Raw genomic sequence first — 23,123 nt, forward strand, 5'->3', positions numbered from 1 at the left:
TTTTTAACATGTGTGAGAAGTAAAGCCCATTCATTTAGGAGTAAACATAATTTGGAATTGAGGATGTTGGAGGTTAACAGTGCAAAGCATTACAAGTCCTAATGATTCTGCATGGTGTGGACCATCAAGACCAGAAGTAACACAGATCTTAGCTGGTGCAACAAGAAAGGAACAAAAGGCACATTCTCTGTCCTGGGAAGGAAGTGTAAGGCCTCACACTTTCAATACTTCATCGCCACCATAACCCCTAGGTTGTGCATCGAAGTAAGGCAAGTAAGGAACGTGGAACAATTCAGCACAGGAATAGGCCCTTCGACCCATGTCTGTGCTGAACATGATGACCCAATCAAATTAAAATTCTGCTTCCTCTACCTTCAATGTGATATTCTCCTGCTCACAAAAGAGTTGGAAAAGTAGAACTCAGTATGAGTTTATGAATGTAATAATATAGTAGTTATTTTACAAGATTGGGAATATAGTCTAGAAATATGGATTCAAATTCTACTCACGAAATTCTGGGGAATCTGAGGTAAGATTTTACCATTAGTGATGGTGGCCATTATGCCACCAGGTGGCCTGGTTCTTCTGGGAAGAAAACTGTTGACCTTTTCATCCACTGGTGTATAGGTGAATCCAGCAAAGTAATAGGTCAGCTTTTAATTATCTGCTGACATGCCCTTGCTAGTTATTCAGTTATTGAAAAGTACTGAAAAACTAGAACGTGTAAAACTAAATTCAGATAGGATGCAGAAATCCATTCCAAACCAGCCTGCAAAATCTTGCTGATTACTATCTCAGGACATGTGTTGAAATTGGAAAACCTTTCCTTCTCTCCACATGGCATTGACTATCCACAGAATCATAAGTTTAGATCAGCTACAGCTCAGCTGTCTATATTCTGGCTTCTGAGTCGAGAGGTTTACGCAGTGGTTCTCAACCTTTTTCTTTCCACCCACATACTGCTTCAAGTAATCCCTATGCCATGTGGCCATCCCTATGGTCTGATTAGTAAGGGGTTGCTTTAGGTGGTATGTGGGTGTGAAGAGAAGGTTGAGAATCACTCTCTAGACACAACTGTTACTGAAATATTTTGCTTGAGAAAAATTGTCATTGGCCCATTTCCTTTTGGAGTGTTGAAACCGGGCACATATAGAGTCAATTGGGTAGGATTAAAACAGTGATTTTCAAACTCTTTCCACCCACATACCACCTTAAGCAATCCCTTACTAATCACAGAGCACCTATGGCATAGGGAATACTGAAAGTGGTATGTGAGTGGAAAGAAAAAGGTTGCGAACCATTGGGTTACAGTCTCTCACTTCACAGGCCTGAAGATGAAAAATCTCCAATGCAGAGCTGAGAGAATGCTGCTCTGTCATAGTTAAATTTTACAAAGCAGATATTCCCTGGAGGCCTCCTTTGATGTCTCATACGATGTATCTTTTCCCAGGGTAGTCTCCTGAGAAAAGTGTTGTTAGCCTAGAGCATTTAATAAGTGCAATTCCTTTAAGAAGTGTCCTTGGTGGAATGATATTATTACCTGTGTCACCAACAGGCATGTGTTCAAATCACAAATGCAAGAAGCTGGCTGTTAACAAAGAGAGATACTGATGATTACATTTACCTTCAGTGCACCAGCAGGGTCTCTGGCCATCTAAGGAAACTAATGTTTGAAGATCAAGACCACGACCACAAAAAAAGGTGGATGGTCTGTTGGCCAGCAATAAACCTTACCCTGCTATTTTCTTCAGAGAGTCTTTTTGCCCAGAGAAGGGGAGCTAATAACTAAAGGATTCAGGTTCAAGGAGACAGGAGGAGAGATTTTTACAGGAATCGGAGGAATAACTTTTTTTTACACAGAGGGTGGTGGTTATATGGAATGAGCTGCTGGAGAAGATGGTTGAGGCAGGTACAATTGCAATGTTTTAGAAAAAAATTGGACAGCTGCAATGAAGAGGATAGATTTAGAGGGGAATGGGCCAAATGCCGGAACATTTGGTCAACGTTGGCAAATTGGGCCGAAGGGCCTATTTCCACATTCTTCAACTCTAAGTAACTGTAGACAATGATTACTGAAGGAGCTTAGATGACTTTTACAAATATAACACAAGAAATATAACATATTTCAGCCTCCAACTCTGAAAAGTCACATAATGAGCTGTCGATTTTTCACATTGCCAATGGGAAATTCTTAAAGGACAAAAATTATACTTTTTCAATATATTTATTGAAATTGAAGTTCCACATTGAAAAACACAGAGTAAATAAGAATACATATTAAAATTCAAAAAATAATTCATTACACTTAGATCATTACCATTTCATCCAAAGTACCCTGCATTCTCAATTAAACAAATTGTATTATATAGTGATATTTTATTATAAATAGATACCGACTACCAAAAAAAACTGAAAAAACACAAATGCTGGAGAAACTCAGCTGGTCAAACAGTGCCTTTATATAGTAGATACATCACCAACAATTCGGGCTGGAGCCCTTCATCAAGGTGTGGGAGAACATGAGAGATGTCTGAACAAAAGGGAGAGGGGGGGTGGTGAGGGTGGGAGATGATAGGTGGGGGGGTAACACCGCAGGAAGGGGGAGGAGTCTCGGCTAGGTGGAGAGAGAAAGGAAGTAGGAACTGGAATAACTAGTTAAGGGGGGGGGGAGGCAAGCTGATTAGTGGAATGCAGTGAACTCATTGTTTATGCCCTGGGGTTGGAGAGTTCCCAGACAAAAAATGACGTGTGTTGTTCCTCCAATCTGCGGGTGGTCAGGGTGGGGTAGTGTGAAAGGCCATGGACAGACATGTGAGCTTGAGACTGTGACTCAGAATTGAAATGGTTGGCTACGGGGAGGTCGCTTTTGTTGTGGACAGAAGGGAGATGCTGGGTGAAGCGATCTTCTAATCTATGACCAGTCTCACTGATGTAGAGAAGGCCACAGAGTGTGTATCGGATACAGTAAATGAGTTCTTTGGAGGTACAGGTGAAGTATTGCTTCACCTGAAAGCTGTTTTGGACCTCGGTCCATGGTGAGGAGGAGGGGTTGGTGCAGGTATTACACCTCCTATGACCACGGTGGAAGGCGATGGGTGGGGAGGGAAGGGAGACACGAAGGGAGCGGTCCCTAAGGAAGGCTGAGAGGGGAGGAGAAGGAAAGATGTGTCTGGTGGTGAGGTCCTGTAGTAAGTGCTGGAAATTTCGGTGGATAAAGTGATGGATGTAGAGGCTGATGGGGTGGTAGGTTAGGACGAGGGGGATTCTGTTTGTCAAGGAGAGGGGAAAAAATTCCTTATCGGAGTGATAAATTACCTTATTAGTCAACACTTCTGCATTCATATCAAATCAGAGAATCTGAAAATAATTCATAAAAGGTCCCCACAGTGTTATAAAATTCAAATCGGAAATTGAGCGTCTAATCTCTAAATTTGACATGATGTCATATCGCCATTGAACATGAGTAGGCCGAGCAACATCCTTCCATCTTAGCAACACTGCCCACCTACCCATAAGAAAAGTAAAAGCTAATACATGCAAATCAGATACTGTTAGAGTTATGCCACTCTCTCCAACAATACCAAACAAGGCAGTTAAAGGATTAGTTTTAAAATTAACTTTAAAATGTACAGCAAAAGTTTGAAATACTTCATTCCAGTATTTCCCTAGACTCTGGCATATCCAAAACACACAAATGAATGAAGCATCTCCATTGTTGCATCAATCACAACAAGGAAATACATCCACAAAAAAATGAGATAATTTGACTTTGGACATGTGAGCCCCATGGAGTGACAGGCACATGAAGATGAGATGATATGAACCAATTTGAAAATTGCTTTCCAAGTTTCTTCAGAGATTAAAAGCTGCATGTCCTTTTCCCAGGCTTTTTTAAATTTTATCCAAAGGAGCCGTTCTTATTCCCAACAAAATGCCATAAATGTTAGATATTGAACTGTAATAAAGAGGTTGTAAATTAACCATAATGATTCTCCCAGAGTGATCAAACAGAATATGACTGAATACCTACTCACTAGATAAAATCATGGAGACTTTTATAATCAATGAAGTTGACATTTTTATAATCAATGTTAAATGGCAATGCTCTGAAATATCCAGTTGTAAGTTTGTGATAACATCACACAGCACTTCTTTACATTGCTGAAGGTCACAACAAAAGAAAACTGGCTCAGGAACATGAAAGAAAACATGCACTATATAGGGCTGGGTATCAGGGATGAAAGGAAACTCTTGATCATGAGCATAGCCAGAGGCTTTTCCCATGGCTAACACAAGGGGGAAGGTGCTTGAAAGTATAAGGGGTATGTTTTTTTTTCTACACGGGGAGTAACGGTGAGTTATGCAGTATGGAAATTCTAGGACGTTGTTTATAGTCCAGTAGTTGGTGTTGTTTTCTGGGAAGAGAATTGATGGCTGGCCAAAGATTGGAGCCTTATTGTCAGGAGTTAGTGAGATTGGGCATGCAACAGATATTTGGGGTTGAGGCTAAGGAAATTAGGAGTTGTGGAGTGTAGGAATGGATTGACCGGTAGGATCAGGGAAGCTGGGTTTTGGGTTTTAGGCCAATGAAACAGTTAGGCGTTCCAGGATTGATGGATGAAAGTGTGGGAATTATAGAGGGTTGGGGGTGGGTGGGGTCCAGAGTCAAAATAGTTGAGGTAAGTGATGTGGTTTACCAAAGTTGGGTTCCAGCCCTGGGTGACATTCTGCACTAATATTCATAGCAACCTTGAAAGTTAGTAATACTGAGGAAAATTATACCATTTGAATTGCATCTGAATTCACATCAGATGGATGAAGATGATTCGCTTCAGAATATCTTTCAGACTGCAATCTGTGGGAGGAACTCAGTGGGTCAAGCAGCATCGGTGGGAGAAAAAGAAAGGTCAACATTTTGGGCAGAACTCTGGTCTCAATAAGGGGCTCTAGCCTGAAATGTTAACCAGTCTTTTTCCTCTCACAAATGCTGCTCACACCACTCAATTCCTCCAGATTCTAGCATCTGCAGTCTTTTGTTTGTCCCCAGAGTGCACTTGGTTGAATTTCACAATTGACACAGTTCAACTTGAAAATCATTGTAATTGTGTTCCATTTTGAGGAGGGGAAAAAATGCAGAGAAGAGGTGTTGTAAAAATAATGGGCTTCTGAATTTCTAGCCATCTGTGGTTTCTATCTTTCTATTGTTTTTGAATGCACTTTCATAACATCTTAGTTATTCTGTACATTCTAGAAATCTACATTGTTAACAGATGTATAATGGATTTACAATCTTCTATCATGTCTCTTGATTTTCTCCTGGCTATTCATCATAATGACATTATAAAAAGGTGATCTAAAGAATCCATGAGAATAAGAATGGTTGTAACTGAGGAATTGTCTGTCAATTTATCAAAAAATGATTTGCGGAATTGCATGGGAAAAGTGCATAGTATCACCAAACAAGGAAGCTCGATGTCTCCGCTGTGTGAAATCTCAGAGTGATTTTGTACTCCAGGTTTCAGAAATAGAAAACCGGATTGCAGCTTTGTGTGCTGCTGGGATGAATGCCTCCACTGTGGAAAACCCCAAAAAAGATTGTCAGGTGTGTGTATAGATGTCGATAGATTTTGCCTTTGATTGTAATTAAATAACAATGTGAAACATAATGTTAGTCAAAGCCCAGAAAGTGGTATTTCTGCTTCTAATTATTCCAAAAAGGCTAGAAACATTCCCAAAAACGCACAGCAAATGCTGAAGGAACTTAGCTGGTCTCGCAGCATCCATAGGAGGTAAAGATATATTACCAACATTTCGTGCTTGAGCAGGTAGGAGACTCAATAAAGACTGAGAGAGAAAGGTGAAACAATGGGAGGGGGAGGAGTCCAGCCCAATAAACAAGAGGTGTTTATTGGATATGATGAGGAAAGGTAAAATTGATTTTGGCTCTGTGAAAGGAGACAGAGGGAGACAAAACTAGAGGAAAGGAGATAGGGGATGAAGATTGGGGTGGGGTGTTTTAGAGGGAACGGGCAAAGTTGATGCTGATGTCATTCGGTTGGAGGGTCCCCAGATGGAAGATGAGGTGTTGTTCTCAATTGCTTCCATCACCAAAGGTATTACAGTGAAGCTGAAGACAATGTGAAGATTTAAATGTAGGCATTCACCGAATTACCTGATCTTGGCAAGGCTGAATCTGGGTCAGTTGCAATTTGTTGAAAGGTCATGGAGAGAGAAAACCAGCCTTCAATTGATACTCACTGCCTTCAAGCTAACTACATGGTATGTGGTTAGCAAAAATCCAACTGCTGGAGGATCTCAGTGAATCAGGCAGCATCTATGGAGGGAAATGGACAGTTGACATCCCCTGTCCTTCATCAGTTTCCTCCAGCAGTTTACTTTTTTCTTCTCAGATTCCAGCATCAGCATTATCTTGGTCAGTGGATGTTGGGGAGGAACAGCTAGAACTCAGTAAAACCCTTCCAGTTTTGCAGGTTGTTGGCATTCTCTGCTAAACCTAATAAATGAAGCATGCGACCTGCAAAACATATGGAATGGGACTCAATGACTAAAGTTAATATTTTTTAAAATGTGGTAAATAGAGAAAAAAGTCATGGCAGACAATTAGTTAAGAGTTCATTCTCAGTGAGGTACAAAGAAGTTAGGGGAGAAGGAAAAAGAAGGGGGAGAAGGGGAAGAACTTTTCTTATACATTGTGCACTGTACAGTACATATGCATTGAAATTCTTGCTGCAGCTGAACAGGTACTTGGTTTAAAAAAAACAAATACACCTGTACAACTAATAAACTATAGTAGTATACTTATTTGAAATAAAAATAGACAATAAACACAAAAGTAATAGATATAAATATTCACGGTTATCCTTTTGCAAAAGAGTGACAGCAGTCCCTGATTTCTGTAAAAAGGGGAGGTTCAAGAGCCTGAAAACTGCTGGAAAGAAACGTTCTTGATAACAGCTCATTTTCAAGCTTCTAAATCACCTGGCTGAAGGTAGCAGTGAGAAGAGGTTGTGACCAGGGTAATGGGGGTCCTTTATCACATTGGATGCCTTCTTGAGGCAGGGCCTCACATAGATGTATTCAGTGGTTGGAAGGTCAGAGCCTGTGATAGACCTGATTATATATTTTTTTTAAATCTTCTGGAGCCTTCTGCATTCCTGGGTAGTTGACTTTCCAATCCAGGCTGTGATCAACCTGTCAGTATACTTTCCACGATGTATCTGCATAAGTTTGATAGATGTTCAACAGCATGCCAAATCTCCTCAGCCTTCCAAGTTTAGGCATTGGTTTGTCTTTGTCATGATGGGAGATCAAAAGTTATAAAAGACTTTGTTCAGCCGAAGCAAACTGTTGGAAATACTGGTCTTCTTGGTTCCATATATGATGTATTGAAATATCTCACTCCCAAACTTTTTGAATATTTATGAATGTCGTGATGCATTTTTATTTTGTTAAGTGGTATGATATTCATGTGCCAAGTCTTCATTAGAATCTTGCTTATCATTGCAGTCTCCATGGATCTGGCAAGGTACCAGTGTCCACACAAAAACATTCAGTAACATAGTATTTAAGTCCAGAGGAAAGTGGAGACTTTAAATAAATCTGAAATAATAAATAATAATAATAAAGTAATAATAAATAATAAAGTAGCATCAGGTCTGTGGCAAAAACTATTTGGGGGTGGGGGTTCACTGTGTCTTCCAAGGGGTGCGACCTGCCATCCTTATCACTCTGGCCTCTTTGTGACTCCAGGCCCATTAAGATGGTTGACCCTGAACTTCCAGGACACTGGGAAACTTTCAGTCGTGATCGCCAATTGTAGAGAAGAAGTAATCCATCTGGCTTGAGGGCCACAGTCGGAAATATTAGTAGGACATATATTAGTCACTCCTCCTGAACCAGGTAGTGACTGTAGCTGGAAAATGGGCATTTGAGGAACACTGAATTGGGCTCAGTTGTGGCTTTTGGTATCTCAACTTAGCTTGAAAGGAGTGGCAGTCTGGGTGAGATGAGATCATTAACTTTCAGCATTGATAGAAGGGGAGAAAAATAGGGTCTATAAATGAGAAAAATGTTATTTAAATCCAAATTGAGTACAAAGTTGCTTTAGATCGAGTGATGTGGAATAACTTTGGCACAGAATCAACTTCTCTGCCATTCCCTGTGACCTTACTGAAGCTGTACATTAGCAATCTTTTTAAGTGCAAAGTGTAAATCTTGTATTGAGATCAGCTCATTGGTGCCCAAATGCCCAGAATGCATCTGGAGAGCACTGGTCACCTTTACCATTCCCATGGAGATTCTAATTGTACGCATAAAATCAACAACCAACCCTTATTTTGATTAGCATGCTTTGAACGGTGAGTCATTCAACCAACAATTGTTCATCCATTGTATTTGTCTTTTACAGACAATGATGGTCCAGCAGCCTCCTCAGAGGAAAATTTCAAAATCACCGGGAAATAAGGATTCAAAAAGTCTGTTCGCAGTGGTAGCGATTTTGATTGAAATGTGCAAATATGTATAAAAAGAATATTTTTAATAATTTTGATTGCATTGTATATTGGTTTTGTTAGTTTTCAATAATATATCAAGGCTGAAAACATTCAGCAGGTCAAGCATAATTTCCAGCCTTTGCATTACATATTGTACTTTACAACAATCTAACCTTTCCCTACCATACACCCATAAACCTTCATTTTTCTTACTCAATGTATCTATTTTTCACAATCCTGATCACTTTCTAGTCCTTTATTTAATTTCTCCTCCTCCCTGTCATCCCACCAATCTAAGTTTAATACAATTTTATATCCCCTTACTGCTACCATATCTTCTACGCCTCAACCTTCTTGCACAGTCTCCTTTCCCTCTTTCCTCTCTGGTTAAAATTGTGTTGTTTCTTCCTTGGTGTATTTCTTGCCGCCCCCCCCCCCAACCCAGCGACACCTGTTTGACTGTTTCTCTTTTTTTTTTCACACCATAAATCACATTAGCCATGATATACACTATTTCTTTTTCACACATATACAGTGACTTTTTCTCCCCCCCCCCTCCTCCCTCCTCCCAAGCCACCCCCCCCACACCCCCCTCTCATCCATTTTAGGTATACAATCTAGGATGCATTAAGCCAGTCAGATAATGTTGTCATTCAACAAAAATACACCAGAAATTTTACTGAGTCCATTCTTTTCTTTCCTTCTCCTTCCATCAACTTAGGTAATGTTTGTCCCCGGTAGGTTTTCGCTATTGTATTTAATGTAAGGCTCCCATACTTGTTCGAATATTTCAATATTATTTCTTAACCTATATGTTATTTTTTCTAATGGAATACATTTATTCATTTAAATTTAGTAGTTTCTTCCTTTTAATTTGGTTATGTATTCCATTAATATTTAAAGTCCTATAGTTCAGCGTAGCCCTTTTATATTTTGTTTATCTTCTCTTTCCGTTTTTCCATCATTACCTTTCCTCCTTTTCCATTTCTGTTTTCTTATTTTCAACTCTTTATAAGACAACATTCCTACAACATCCAACATTTTCCTTATTCTCCTATTTCTATCTTATTTATCCCCAATCTCCCCTTCCCCTCCTGAGTTGTCCTTTATCCCTTGTCGGACAACCACATCTCCCCTCTCCATTTGGATTTGCGAATCCACTCGCGAGCGTCAACTGATTTTGCAGTGACCGCTATTTCCCCCCACCCCGCCCCCCCCAGAAAAGATTTCACTTTTCATGTCACAAAGGTCACTCTTTTAATTCCCTCCTTATTCTCTCTATTCCATTACCTTCCCTTATTAATTCTTGTCTATACTATCTATATTTTCCTCTAAGTACAGATACATTCACGTATGCACATTGTCTCTATTCACTCTTATACCGCTTTACCCACATACATATCAATCGTGATCATTTTTACTCTCATTACCCGTCTTCATCCCTCAGTCTATTTTTGTCTTTACCCACATACATATCAATCGTGATCATTTTTACTCTCATTACCCGTCTTCCTCCCTCAGTCTATTTTTGTAATTGTTCTGCAAATTTTCGTGCTTCTTCTGGATCCGAGTATAGTCTGTTTTGTTGTCCTGGAATAAATATTTTCAATACCGCTGGATGCTTTAGTATAAATTTATACCCTTTCTTCCATAAAATCGCCTTTGCTGTATTGAACTCTTTTCTCTTCTTTAGGAGTTCAAAACTTATATCTGGATAAATGAAAATTTTTTGCCCTTTATACTCCAGTGGTTTGTTGCCCTCTCTTACTTTTTCCATTGTCTTCTCCAGTACCTTTTCTCTTGTAGTATGTATATCTTAGGAATTTTACTACAATAGATCTTGGTTTTTGTTGTGGTTGTGGTTTAGAGGCCAATACTCTATATGCCCTTTCTATTTCCATTTCTTGCTGTAGTTCTGGACATCCTAGGGTCTTAGGGATCCACTCTTTTATAAACTCCCTCATATTCTTGCCTTCTTCATCTTCCTTAAGGCCCACTATCTTTATGTTATTTCTTCTGTTATAATTTTCCATTATATCTATTTTTTGAGCTAGTAGTTCTTGTGTCTCTTTAGTTTTTTTATTAGATTCCTCCAATTTCTTTTTTAAGTCTTCTACCTCCATTTCTGCTGCTACTGCCCGCTCTTCCATCTTGTCCATTTTCTTTCCCATTTCTGTTAAGGTCATCTCTATTTTATTCATTTTCTCTTCTGTGTTGTTTATTCTTTTTCTTAAATCATTAAATTCCTGTGTTTGCCATTCTTTAAATGACTCCATGTATCCTTTAATAAGAGAAAGTACCTTCTTTATCTTGCCTTTCTTTTCTTCTTCTATTTCACTGTACTCTTCCTCTTCCTCTTCTTCTTCCTCTGGGTTGGCCATCTGTTGTTTCTTTGTTGCCCTTTCCTTCTCTTCTTTCTTGTTTCTATTGTCTTCTGTGGTCTCTTCTTGCTGCAGGTGTTCTGCAGCTGTCGTTGCCGGCTGTGGAGATCGACTCCCCAGCTGGTCCCCCCTCCCGTCGGTGTGTTTTTTTTCATGCGCGGTTGCGCACTTTTACTCGGCTCAGCGAGCCATTTTTGTAGTCCATTATTTACCGACCTGAGGGAGCGGGTTTCTCTCTCCGCAGTGGGCCTCTTCGGACAGGTAAGGCCTTCACCTTTTTCCTCCTTTGTCTTCTCTTCCTCTCTTCTTACCGTTGCTTTCAATTTTTCTTTTTTTGTCGCCATCTTCTTTCCACCTTTATACTCACTTTTCTGTAACTTTTATTTCTGTGCCTTTGTGTTTTCCTTTGTTTTTCCCGACTTTTCTGGAGAGGGCTGGAGTTCACCGTCCGGCCACTACTCCATCACGTGACTCCTCCTCATTTTTTCTTGAAGTCTGCATATTTGGCATTGAGCTGAAAATATTTCTAAACAGATAAGTTAGCCTCACAGTTTTTTGCAGTGTTTATGACACAGGCAAAGCCATTGCTCTTCATCTCATCCTTCCAAAAATTGAGACTTTATTTCTCTTTTGTGTTTGTTCTGTACAGTAATTTGCCTCCACTGCCACATTGACTTGAGACTATCTGGGTAAAGAAGTTTCTCCTAAATTTCTTATTGTCTTGATCAGTGAATGACAATAGTTTTGGATTGTTTCTTATATAGAAATGTTACTTCAATCCATCCTCTCAAACCCCATCATAATGTAAAAGTTTCTTATATAGAAATGTTACTTCAATCTATCCTCTCAAACCCCATCATAATGTAAAATCAAGTTTTCCTTGAGCCTTCTTCTCCATGGATCAGCATAATTAGCCTGATAAATATGCAGATGTGTTGTTCAATAATAAATAATGCTCTTCCCACAGCTATCAAGAATGAAACGTGCGAGCGAAATGTGCAGCACAAAGGGTCGCTCACTCAAAGAAATCCAAGCAACAAGAGTAGGAGATTGGACCATGTTTTTGCGGTACGTTAAGGATCTTGTTAGGTGTACAAGTCCACCACAGAGTCAGAGTTCCTTGTAGCCAGCACTCCCTTCAGCTGGTGTCCTTGGCAAACTGTGTGGCTGTATCCTTGAACAGCTCGGTTCATGCCAGTGCTGGAATTCAGCCCCCTCCACAACTATCTGCAGAGATGGTGTTGGTCACAGACCTATAATCGTTTCCTTGTGAAGCACCATTTTTGAGATCAGGATTTCTTGTTTGAACAATACACGGAAGTGCTGGAGAAACTCAGTAGGTCATGCAGCAACTGTAGGAAATAAAGGGGAACCAATGTTTTTTTGCCCAATTCCTTCATCAAGGTATGAACTAAAAGCAGGCAGGTGCCTGAATAAAAAGGTGGGAGGAAAGTTACAGGGGGAGCAGTAAAACATGAAAATGTATAGACAGGCTAACAGGTAAGAGGTCATAGGGGGATATGGGTGGGAGGGCAGAAGAGAAAAATGCTGAGAAGTGATGCGGGGAGGAGGTAGCTCTCTGAATGGTGAGGGAAAGAGAAAGAAAGAGACAGAGAGAGAGAGAGAGATAGGGTATGGCTCTAATGGAACTGGAGAAGTCAATATTGATGCTGTCTGGTAGGAGAGTGTCCAGACAGAATATTAGGTGCTTTTCCTCTAGTTTGCAGGTTGCCTTGGTTTGACACTGCATGAGGCCCTGGACAGAGATTCTTATATTAGCACCTGTTTTTTTATTCAACAGTAAATTTGAAATGATTGCCTTCTGTAAAAGAATTTGCTTTATATTACTACTTAGTTCAGTCTTCCTTCAGACTGACAGATCTACCAGTTGTATGTAATATGAAGAGTTGTTTCTGCTACATGTTGGGGAAGCAATGTAAAACCTATTTCAAACTGCCACTGCTCTTCATTTGCATTGCAATCCATGCCTCTACTCTCCTAGAAGCTAATGAGGAACTGAGTTGGAAGGTGGAACTCCCCACTGGGGAAGAGGGAACAGCTCCTGTACATCAGGTGAAGGCATCTACCTGCACTATATAGGGATGGTAGGTAAGATTTGCCTCTGTAGGAAAAGGGCGCAAGACTGTACACATTGGTGGAAGAATTCAAGGCATTGATGAAAGAAGAGAGTGGTTGACTCATTTATGCTTGCTTTTCCACTGAGGTTGGCTGAGACAAGAAATAGAGGACAGGGGTTAAGGGTAAAAGGTGAAATGTTTAAATGCAACATTAGGGGAAACTTCTTCATGCAGAGGGCAGTGAGAGTGTGGAATGAGCTCCCAGATGAAGTGGTGAATGCAGGTTCAATTTTGATATTTGAAAAATTTGGATAGAAACATGGATGGGAAGGATATGGAGGATAATGGTCTGGGTGCTTGTCAATGGGACAAGGCAGAATAATAGTTTGTTATAGACTAGATGGGCAGAAGGGTCTGTTTCTGTGCTGTAGTGTTTTATAGTTATAAACATAGAAGCATAAACCTTGCAGCTTAAAGAAAACTATTTAAAATTAACCCTATATTCAAGTAAACACAGCACCTCTCTCGAAAAAAAATGTTCTGTGATCAGGTTTGTGATTTGAAAAAAATTACTTACCAGCAGTTGATATTTGCAAACAAGCTTTCAGAAAAGCTTTTAATAAACCTTTTTATTACTTTGCACTGTGTGTGTATTTCTTCTGCATTAGCTATATGGGTTAATAATTCAAGGAAACATTAATGTGATCAGGCCCTAACCTTTTACCATTTTGTGATATTTTATATCTAATTCAGGCTATGGAGGGAAAAAAGAAGTATCAAAGACTTTTTTTTAACTCGGTATTTCCATTATTATTTTGTCTACTCTTCTGAGATAAAGCATAGAGCTCCCATTGATCTGTTTGATGTTGATGGGAATGAAATTCTCTGTTCCTAGTTTAGACTAAAATACAGAACCAGACCTGGTTCCTGCAAGAACAGCCTGACTAATAGGTTTGTAAAAGGAAAATAATTTGGCATAAATCAAGGTGGAATAGCTCTCCTGTTATTCTTGCTCATTACTGTTTTGCACAATGTTCACACTTAGGTATTATTTTTGCTGAACAGAAACCAGTCATGTCTATGCGACCATAAGAGAAAAGCCATCAAGTGATCTGCGTGCTCCAGCTTTCAAAATGCGCAAGTTTCCCAGAATGAGAATAAAACTCCTCATTTTCAGAACCAATCAGCTTGCTGAATGATATGCAATACCAAAGAGCTTGTATGCCATATTATTTCTCTCAGCCTGAGTTACACACGATCGATCCTCTGAGTAATGGTTATCCTCTATATGGAAATATATGCAAGTACCGTCGACCATTTTGTGACAGCTATAACGCTCATAAAAATTCAAAAGTTTTGAAAGAATAATGTATTGTGCATGACACATTTCATCCCTTTTTTGTAATAATTTTGTACATCAATTGTAGATGCCACCATAGCCTAATTGTTACTGAGTGACCGAACTAAAAGAAAGATTCCAGCTTCAATTCCTGCACTCCATGAGGTAAATGATCTCATATGGGATGTGTTAAGATACAGTGACACACTTGCCACAATTATCCTCAGCTATTAACAAGGAAAACTCTTCCATAATTTTCAATCAATGATATATTGTCAAATATATTGTTTCAATTTGTATTTGAAGAGTTAAGATCATATTTGTTTTTCTATTTCTAACAATGGTTAAATATCCCATTTGCTTTACCAAAGTATGGTGAATATTGTTTATATACCTTTTAAGGAATGATCAATTATTACTCCAGGATTCATTCATGATCTATGTACAGCAGCTACTACAATTCAAGTTAAAACTAACTTGAATTTCCTGTCCATTGCTTGAAATAGAACCATAGAACTTTACAGCACAGAAACAGGCCTTTCAGCCCTTCTAGACTATGCTGAACTATTATTCTGCCTAGTCCCACTGATCTGCAGCCAATCCATAGCCTTCCATACCCCTCCTATGCTTGTGCCTGTCCAAATTCTTTTGTTAAAATTGATCCTGCACTCACCACTTCAGCTGGCAGCTCGTTCCATACTCCCACCACTCTGTGTGAAGAGGTTCCCCCAATATTTCCCCTAAACTTTTACCATTAACATTTGTCCTCTAGTTTGTATCTCACCTAAGTGGAAAAAGCCTATCTACATTTACTCTGTCTACACCCCTCTTAATTTTAAATACCTCTATTAAATCTTTTCTCATTCTTCTACGCTCCAGGGAATAAAGTCCTAATCTGTTTAACCATTCCCTGCAACACAGTTCCTGAAGGCCAGGCAATATCCTAATAAATCTTCTCTGCACTCTTTCAATCTTATTGATATCTTTCCTGTGGGTTAGGTGACTAAAACTGAACACAGCTCTCCAAATTTAGCTTCACTAATGTCTTATAAAACTTTAACATAACATCCCAACTCCTATACTTAATACTCTGTTTTATGAAAGCCAATATGCCAAAAGCTCTCTTTACAACCCTATCTACCTGTGAAGCCACTTTCAGGAAATTATATATGTATTCCCAGATCCCTCTGTTCTACCCTACCGTTTACCGTGTATGTCCTTTCTTGATTTGTCCTTCCAAAATGCAACACCTCACAATTCTGGGCATTGAATTCCATCTGCCATTTATCATTCCGTTTTTCCAACTGATTCTGATCCCTCTGCAAGCTTTGAAAACTTTCTTCACTGTCCACGATACCTCCAATCTTTGTGCATTCTGCAAACCTGCTGGTCCAATTTATCAAATTACTACCTACTAAAGTCCATGTAGGCAACATCCAAAGCCTTTCTTTCATCAACTTTCCTGGTAATCTTGAAAAAAAAAGATTGGTTAAACACAACCTACCATGCACATAGCTATCCTTAGTCGATCCTTGGCTATCCAAATACTTGTATATCTGATCTCTTAGAACACCTTTCAATAATTTACCTACTACTGACTCAGGCTTACCAGCCTATAATTTCCTGTGTTACTTTTGGATCCTTTTTTTTAAAGAATGGAACAACATGACATGAGCTACCCTCCCCTCCTCCAGCACCTCACCTGTGGCTAAGGACATTTTAAATATTTCTGCCAGGGCCCCTGCAATTTCTACACTGTGCCAAACCCTGTCACATTCTCTTCATTTGTCTAAATCAGTCTATACCATTTTTATAATGTATTAAGCTGGTGCAATATTCTTGAAGTTAAGAATAATTCTGTTAGTGTTGTGCTAAAATCAGCCTTGCACAGTTCCCTTCAGATATTGTTGATGATTCATGCTGACATACGTTACACACCCCACCAAGGCCAATAACACATCTTTCCTAACCAGGGCTTGTTTGTCAACTAGTACAGTTCCAGTGCCTCTGAGACCCTATTTTTTTTATTGTAGACAATAAAGTATCTGACCTATACTGCAGTAGAACAGCTCCCACCTAATGTCTCATTCCAGTCTCTGCATTTATTGGCTTGAAAGGCCCAAAGGGGTCAGAAATTTTAAAAGTACAGGGGTCTGTATAGAACAGGCCTAGACTATTGTTATGGATTCTCGACTTTGGTTAATAATTTGAATTTTTTCCATCAACTGAAAAATGATTAATTAAAGCACAGAAATAGTAATTGAATTGAAATTGGCATCTATTATGAAATATAACACATGATGTGTTGTGAAATAGATGAATGGGACAGTAGAAATCATGGGTTATAATTTTGAACATTTTCTGTTGAGAATAAAAATTCATCAAAAATACTTATAATTAATGCATAAACAAATAACCAAAAAATGAAAATTCCTGTTAAAAATTAAACTTTCAAAAATATGGTTTGTGTTCCATAAATATTCAATCAACATAATTATATACAGACTAGCTCAGAAACTGAGAGGGGAAAGCACCATAGTCTAAAGCCCTTAATTGATAAACCAGCCATTTTCAGAGAAATCTGGTAGAACCCACAAACTTATCAACTTGTCACTCTGGAGAAAGTGGCCTTGAGGAGATGAGTGGCCTCATTATTTATGAATAATCCTTATAATTTTCATTGTAATCATGCAATAATTATGTATTTTGTTTCAATCTATGATGAAATGCAAAATAAAAGTTTATTCCCAATTTTGAGCTGTACTATTATTTTGGATATTAGAGAAAAATATAGAAATGGACAGAATTGGTGAGTATCCAGTGGTTATGGTTGCATGCAGTTAGATCATCTTCTGTGTGTCTATCATTTTATACATATCTGAAAGCTATAATTATTTGCATTTCCAAGCAGTCTCTGCAAATTTTGAAATATTGTTCTTCAAGCAAGTAGGGTAGTAACATGAATTAAAAAAACAAATAGGCTGAATTCTGATCAAGCTGAAACCCCCCACCTTAACTAACATGGTATTCATGTTTCTATCATCCATAGTATGCAAATATGGTTCTTGTGTGATAAGTTGTCAGAGGTCTCTTTAAAGTCCTCATTCCCCTATTATCTCCTTTATCAACAGGACCTTGTTCAGTGCAAATAGGTTATCACTTTTCCTATGTCACTACAATGTTTCTATTTCATTTGCCATTGAGCTCTTCATGTCATGAAATGAATGAAATGTACTTTTGTTTGCTTAATCTGTTCCGCCCTAGATCACATCCTTCTTTTTTTTCCTTTGGCTTGGCTTCGCGGACGAAGATTTATGGAGGGGGTAAAAAGTCCACGTCAGCTGCAGGCTCGTTTGTGGCTGACCAGTCCGATGCGGGACAGGCAGACACGATTGCAGCGGTTGCAAGGGAAAATTGGTTGGTTGGGGTTGGGTGTTGGGTTTTTCCTCCTTTGCCTTTTGTCAGTGAGGTGGGCTCTGCGGTCTTCTTCAAAGGAGGCTGCTGCCCGCCCAACTGTGAGGCGCCAAGATGCACGGTTTGAGGCGTTATCAGCCCACTGGCGGTGGTCAATGTGGCAGGCACCAAGAGATTTCTTTAGGCAGTCCTTGTACCTTTTCTTTGGTGCACCTCTGTCACGGTGGCCAGTGGAGAGCTCGCCATATAATACGATCTTGGGAAGGCGATGGTCCTCCATTCTGGAGACGTGACCCATCCAGCGCAGCTGGATCTTCAGCAGCGTGGACTCGATGCTGTCGACCTCTGCCATCTCGAGTACCTCGACGTTAGGGGTGTGAGCGCTCCAATGGATGTTGAGGATGGAGCGGAGACAACGCTGGTGGAAGCGTTCTAGGAGCCGTAGGTGGTGCCGGTAGAGGACCCATGATTCGGAGCCGAACAGGAGTGTGGGTATGACAACGGCTCTGTATACGCTTATCTTTGTGAGGTTTTTCAGTTGGTTGTTTTTCCAGACTCTTTTGTGTAGTCTTCCAAAGGCGCTATTTGCCTTGGCGAGTCTGTTGTCTATCTCATTGTCGATCCTTGCATCTGATGAAATGGTGCAGCCGAGATAGGTAAACTGGTTGACCGTTTTGAGTTTTGTGTGCCCGATGGAGATGTGGGGGGGCTGGTAGTCATGGTGGGGAGCTGGCCGATGGAGGACCTCAGTTTTCTTCAGGCTGACTTCCAGGCCAAACATTTTGGCAGTTTCCGCAAAGCAGGACGTCAAGCGCTGAAGAGCTGGCTCTGAATGGGCAACTAAAGCGGCATCATCTGCAAAGAGTAGTTCACGGACAAGTTTCTCTTAAGGCTAGAGCTGGATGAGGTTCCCACCCTGGATGAGACATATAAGGCAATCGAACAACTGAAAAGTGGCAAAGCAGCAGGTATGGATGGAATCCCCCCAGAAGTCTGGAAGGCTGGCGGCAAAACTCTGCATGCCAAACTGCATGAGTTTTTCAAGCTTTGTTGGGACCAAGGTAAACTGCCTCAGGATCTTCGTGATGCCACCATCATCACCCTGTACAAAAACAAAGGCGAGAAATCAGACTGCTCAAACTACAGGGGAATCACGTTGCTCTCCATTGCAGGCAAAATCTTCGCTAGGATTCTACTAAATAGAATAATACCTAGTGTCGCTGAGAATATTCTCCCAGAATCACAGTGCGGCTTTCGCGCTAACAGAGGAACCACTGACATGGTCTTTGCCCTCAGACAGCTCCAAGAAAAGTGTAGAGAACAAAACAAAGGACTCTACATCACCTTTGTTGACCTCACCAAAGCCTTCGACACCGTGAGCAGGAAAGGGCTTTGGCAAATACTAGAGCGCATCGGATGTCCCCCAAAGTTCCTCAACATGATTATCCAACTGCACGAAAACCAACAAGGTCGGGTCAGATACAGCAATGAGCTCTCTGAACCCTTCTCCATTAACAATGGCGTGAAGCAAGGCTGTGTTCTCGCACCAACCCTCTTTTCAATCTTCTTCAGCATGATGCTGAACCAAGCCATGAAAGACCCCAACAATGAAGACGCTGTTTACATCCGGTACCGCACGGATGGCAGTCTCTTCAATCTGAGGCGCCTGCAAGCTCACACCAGATCACATCCTAATCCAGGTCTAAAACAATCAAATTTGTGAACCAGTCACCTGGGAAAAGTTGCAAACATAGTTTTCCATTGCCATACTTCAGATTTTCTTCAGGGTATATTTTCCTGGTTTAGCTTCAAGCAAAGGTAAAGAGACCATCAGTGCCACATTGTATGCCTGTTGCTGTGGGACATGGGAAATGCAAGTGGCCAACCTATCCAAATTCTTCTTTGGAAGCATCCTCAATATTCAGGGCCAGAGCTCTGTCCTCCGCTTTTTGGAAGAGGACTCAGAAGCAACCAGAAAGATTTCAAGGCAGGAAATCTACCACTGAAAAACAAAGATAGATTGCCCACGTTTCTGGCCTTAGCCCTTCTTCAAGGAATAAGCCAAATGACCCAGGCTCATTCTGCTTATTCCTTGAAGAAGGCCCCAGGCTTGAAACATGGGTAATATATCTTTGCTTTTTATGGACGCCGAAAGACCACTGAGTTCCTTCACCATTTCAGTGTGTTTTTACTACATTCACAGCGTCTGCAGATTTTCATGTTCAATCTTCTACTGAGTCAGTGATCACCCTACTAGTGGACAATCTATTACTTAGCGACCATGGTAAAATTTATATTCACTGTGCGGTGTTCTGAAATGGAGCCTGAGCTTATCAAATGTTGATTGAAGGAACACTCCCAGCAATCTAAAAAGGCATCTCATCACAGGAACTATATATTTTTTTGATCTAGACCAATGAAAGAGTATAATCATTTCCTTTGGTATATACTGTGACACACATGATTTATACATAAAAGTGGTTCTTCTCAATCAATAGTCAACAAAATCTTAGCAGCAAAAAGCATATATGCAGATCTTACCTAGGATATCCTACATTTGTAAAACTTGCTTACTACAAATCTGAAGGTAAGATAGACTTGTTTTCATGTAGTGATTAGAACTTCACAAAGCACATGTAACATTTTAACAAATTATTGAATTTTCCTGCTGAAGACAACAAAAAGCTTTTGGAACGTAGAACTTGGGAAATGCAGTGGCAACTTTGCCTGATGTAATTTTGTTTTAAAAAAGTAATAGGACAATAATCAGATAATTATATGACTCATATTGATTGAAGGATAAATTGTGCAGAGCAGCAGGGTATATTTATATAAAATGTTTTTTTTAATATTTGTCAAGAGATTAGATGGGAACCCTTTTAACAGGCCATCATAGTGTAGATTTCACTTAATGCCACACTGTGCTGTTACTTTAGGTCTTTGCATGCAAGCCTCTGGAGTGAGATTTGCACCCACAAGCATTTGACGAAGCAGCAGGAATGCTCCCACGGATGACAATAACACCACTGGAAGAAATCAATGGCAGGCTGCAGTTTTAAGAATTTCTGATGGGTCTTTTAGAAAGAGAAAATGTAAAATGTAGGTCATTCTTCCTCTTGTGCCTGTACTAGTTAAAATAAAACTTTCAAATCCATCTTCCAGCTTTAGACTCTACCCCTGCATGTCCCATCACTTCACGTTACTTCCAAGTCCTGTTAACTTTTGCTGAGGATTTCTGCCTCTTTCATCCTTATTGGTAACTAAGCATATACCCTCGGGTACTTGACCCTTCTCATAAGAGAAACAGATTCTTCCTCTTCCTGTTAATTTTTATGCTCCTCAACTAAGTCTGTCTCTGGCCTCTTCTGTCTCAAAGAATCACCCCTAATTTATTCATTAGTTTCGCATCATTAATGTTTTCATTTCCAGGGAACATCATTGTAAGTCTCTTTTAAATGCAGTACTCAAATTGTTACCTGTCCAAGTCCAGCATAGACCTGTTCTTAAATTCCCGTCCAGCACATAAAGGGATGTCTTAAACAAATGACCAACTATTCTACCTTGTGAGGGCAGTGGACATACACTTTAAGGTCTCCTCTCTGCACCATTTCAGTTATGGTACCTTACTCTGCCTCCCTAAAAACATTAACGTGTAGTGGCGCACATCCTCATGGCGAATTGGCCCCGCTTGTATTGCCACGTGGCGGGGCAGCCCTGGGGAAATGGCATTTTCAGAGGTTCCTCTCTGACTCCAGCATCCCTTCCCGCGCTCACCCTGGACAGTGATTATGATGTCACAAAGCACCAGGTGACTGAGCTCATGCTGCCCTTATAGGGGCGTGCTGAATTTGAATAAAAACAGTCGTTAATGACCCTCAACATGGTGGCTGTGTTTCTTCCACTGCTCACACCCCCACAGTGGTGACCCTGACGAGCCCAGACATTTTTCTGCACTCAAAACACCATGGATTCAGCAGAGGTTAATGCTGTCTCCATCAAGCTTCCCCACTTTTGGACCCACCGACCAAGAACGTGGTTCGGGAAGGCGGAACAACAATTTCAACTCTGCATCATCTCCTCAGATGCCACGATGTTCTATCATGTCTTGAGCCCTCTGGACCAAGATACGGCAGCGAGGGTAGACGACATCATTCACCACCCCCCGGATACGGGCAAGTACACCGCCCACAAAGACCTGCTGCTTGGAACTTTCAGGCTAACTCCCCAGCAACAGGCTTCCAGGCTCCTTCACCTAGATGGGCTTGGGGACCATAGTCCTTCGGCGCTGATGGACAAAATGCTGGTCCTGGTGGAAGACCACAAGCCTTGTTTTCTCTTCCGCCAGATATTCCTGGAACAGATGCCGGAGAACATCCAGCTGCTCCTCACAGATGAAGACTTCTTGAACTCGAGGAGAGCAGCAGCCCATGCAGATGCCCTCTGGTGCACGAAGAGGGAGAATGAGACAGCCTTCAACCAGGTGGCATGACCAAGAGCCAGCCGACCGCAAGCCACTCCCAAGACCAAGCCAGAGGAGGGCCAGTCAACCTGGTGTTTCTACCACCAGCGCGAGGGGGTGCAAGCCTTTAAGTGCTGCCAGCCCTGCGGGTTTCAGGGAAACGACCAGGCTGGCTGTTGATTCCTGGTGTACACCGGGGCTGAGCTCAGCACCCTTCTCACAGCATTAGAGACTCACACCCGATATTAACATCCAATCCTGCGGGTGACCAACGGCTCCACCATCAGGACCTACGGCACCTGCAGGGCACAGATTCAGATCAGGAAGGAGAAGTTCCACTAGAAGTTCATCCTAGCCTCCTTGGGCACCATGCTGTTAGGGGCTGACTTCATCAGAGCTCACGGCCTACTGGTTGACATGAAGTGTAAAAGGCTGGTCAACACCTGAGCATTCCACTCCACCCAACTGGACACAGCAGAAGCCCGCAGGACCGAAATCGCCACTGTAGCCACCACCAGGGAAGAGTTTGACGAGATCCTCAGTTAATTCCCTGCCATCTTAGAGCCACGGTTCAACGCTGCCCTGCCCCAGCATGGGGTCTTCCACCACATTGCCAAACAGGGCCCCCTGCTGCACACTAGACCCAGACATATGCCACCTGAGAACCTCCAGCAGGCAAAGGAGGAGTTCTCCGAGCTCCAGGAACTGGGAATGGTCTGGCACTCGGACAGCACCTGGGCATCACCACTCCATATGGTCCCGAAATCGTCCGGTGACTGGAGACCATGCAGGGACTACCGTCGGTTGAATGATACAACCACCCCCAACAGGTACCCAGTGCCCCACATACAGGACCTATCCGCCAACCTCCACAGCACTTGGATCTTCTCCAAAGTGGACCTTGTGTGGGGATACCATCAGATCCCAATACATCCAGAT

General features: G+C 41.1%; 1 protein-coding gene and 1 long non-coding RNA gene across 15 annotated transcripts in view; one reads left to right on the forward strand and one right to left on the reverse strand.

The window, feature by feature from the left end:
• The window catches only part of LOC138761747 (melanophilin-like), a 228,375-nt gene extending 211,313 nt beyond the window's left edge, over nucleotides 1-17,062 (forward strand). For 12 of the 14 annotated variants that reach the window (XM_069934432.1, XM_069934443.1, XM_069934439.1 and 9 more), the window contains 4 exons: nucleotides 5,516-5,602; nucleotides 8,429-8,495; nucleotides 11,862-11,962; nucleotides 14,038-17,062. In XM_069934432.1, the coding sequence (XP_069790533.1) occupies nucleotides 5,516-5,602; nucleotides 8,429-8,495; nucleotides 11,862-11,962; nucleotides 14,038-14,064 (282 nt within the window). In that variant the 3' untranslated portion in view covers nucleotides 14,065-17,062. The remainder of the gene's footprint in view (nucleotides 1-5,515; nucleotides 5,603-8,428; nucleotides 8,496-11,861; nucleotides 11,963-14,037) is intronic. The other 2 variants (XM_069934440.1, XM_069934444.1) reach the window with 1 other exon arrangement.
• The window catches only part of LOC138761752 (uncharacterized), a 52,272-nt gene extending 29,930 nt beyond the window's left edge, over nucleotides 1-22,342 (reverse strand). Inside the window, exons 1-2 of the long non-coding RNA XR_011356487.1 lie at nucleotides 21,202-22,342; nucleotides 6,173-6,535 (exon numbers count right to left, since the gene is read on the reverse strand). This is a non-coding gene — a long non-coding RNA (uncharacterized lncRNA). The remainder of the gene's footprint in view (nucleotides 1-6,172; nucleotides 6,536-21,201) is intronic.
• Nucleotides 22,343-23,123: the final 781 nt, after the last annotated feature.

Source organism: Narcine bancroftii, chromosome 4 (assembly GCF_036971445.1).
Source record: "Narcine bancroftii isolate sNarBan1 chromosome 4, sNarBan1.hap1, whole genome shotgun sequence".
NCBI classification, from domain to species: Eukaryota; Metazoa; Chordata; class Chondrichthyes; order Torpediniformes; family Narcinidae; genus Narcine; species Narcine bancroftii.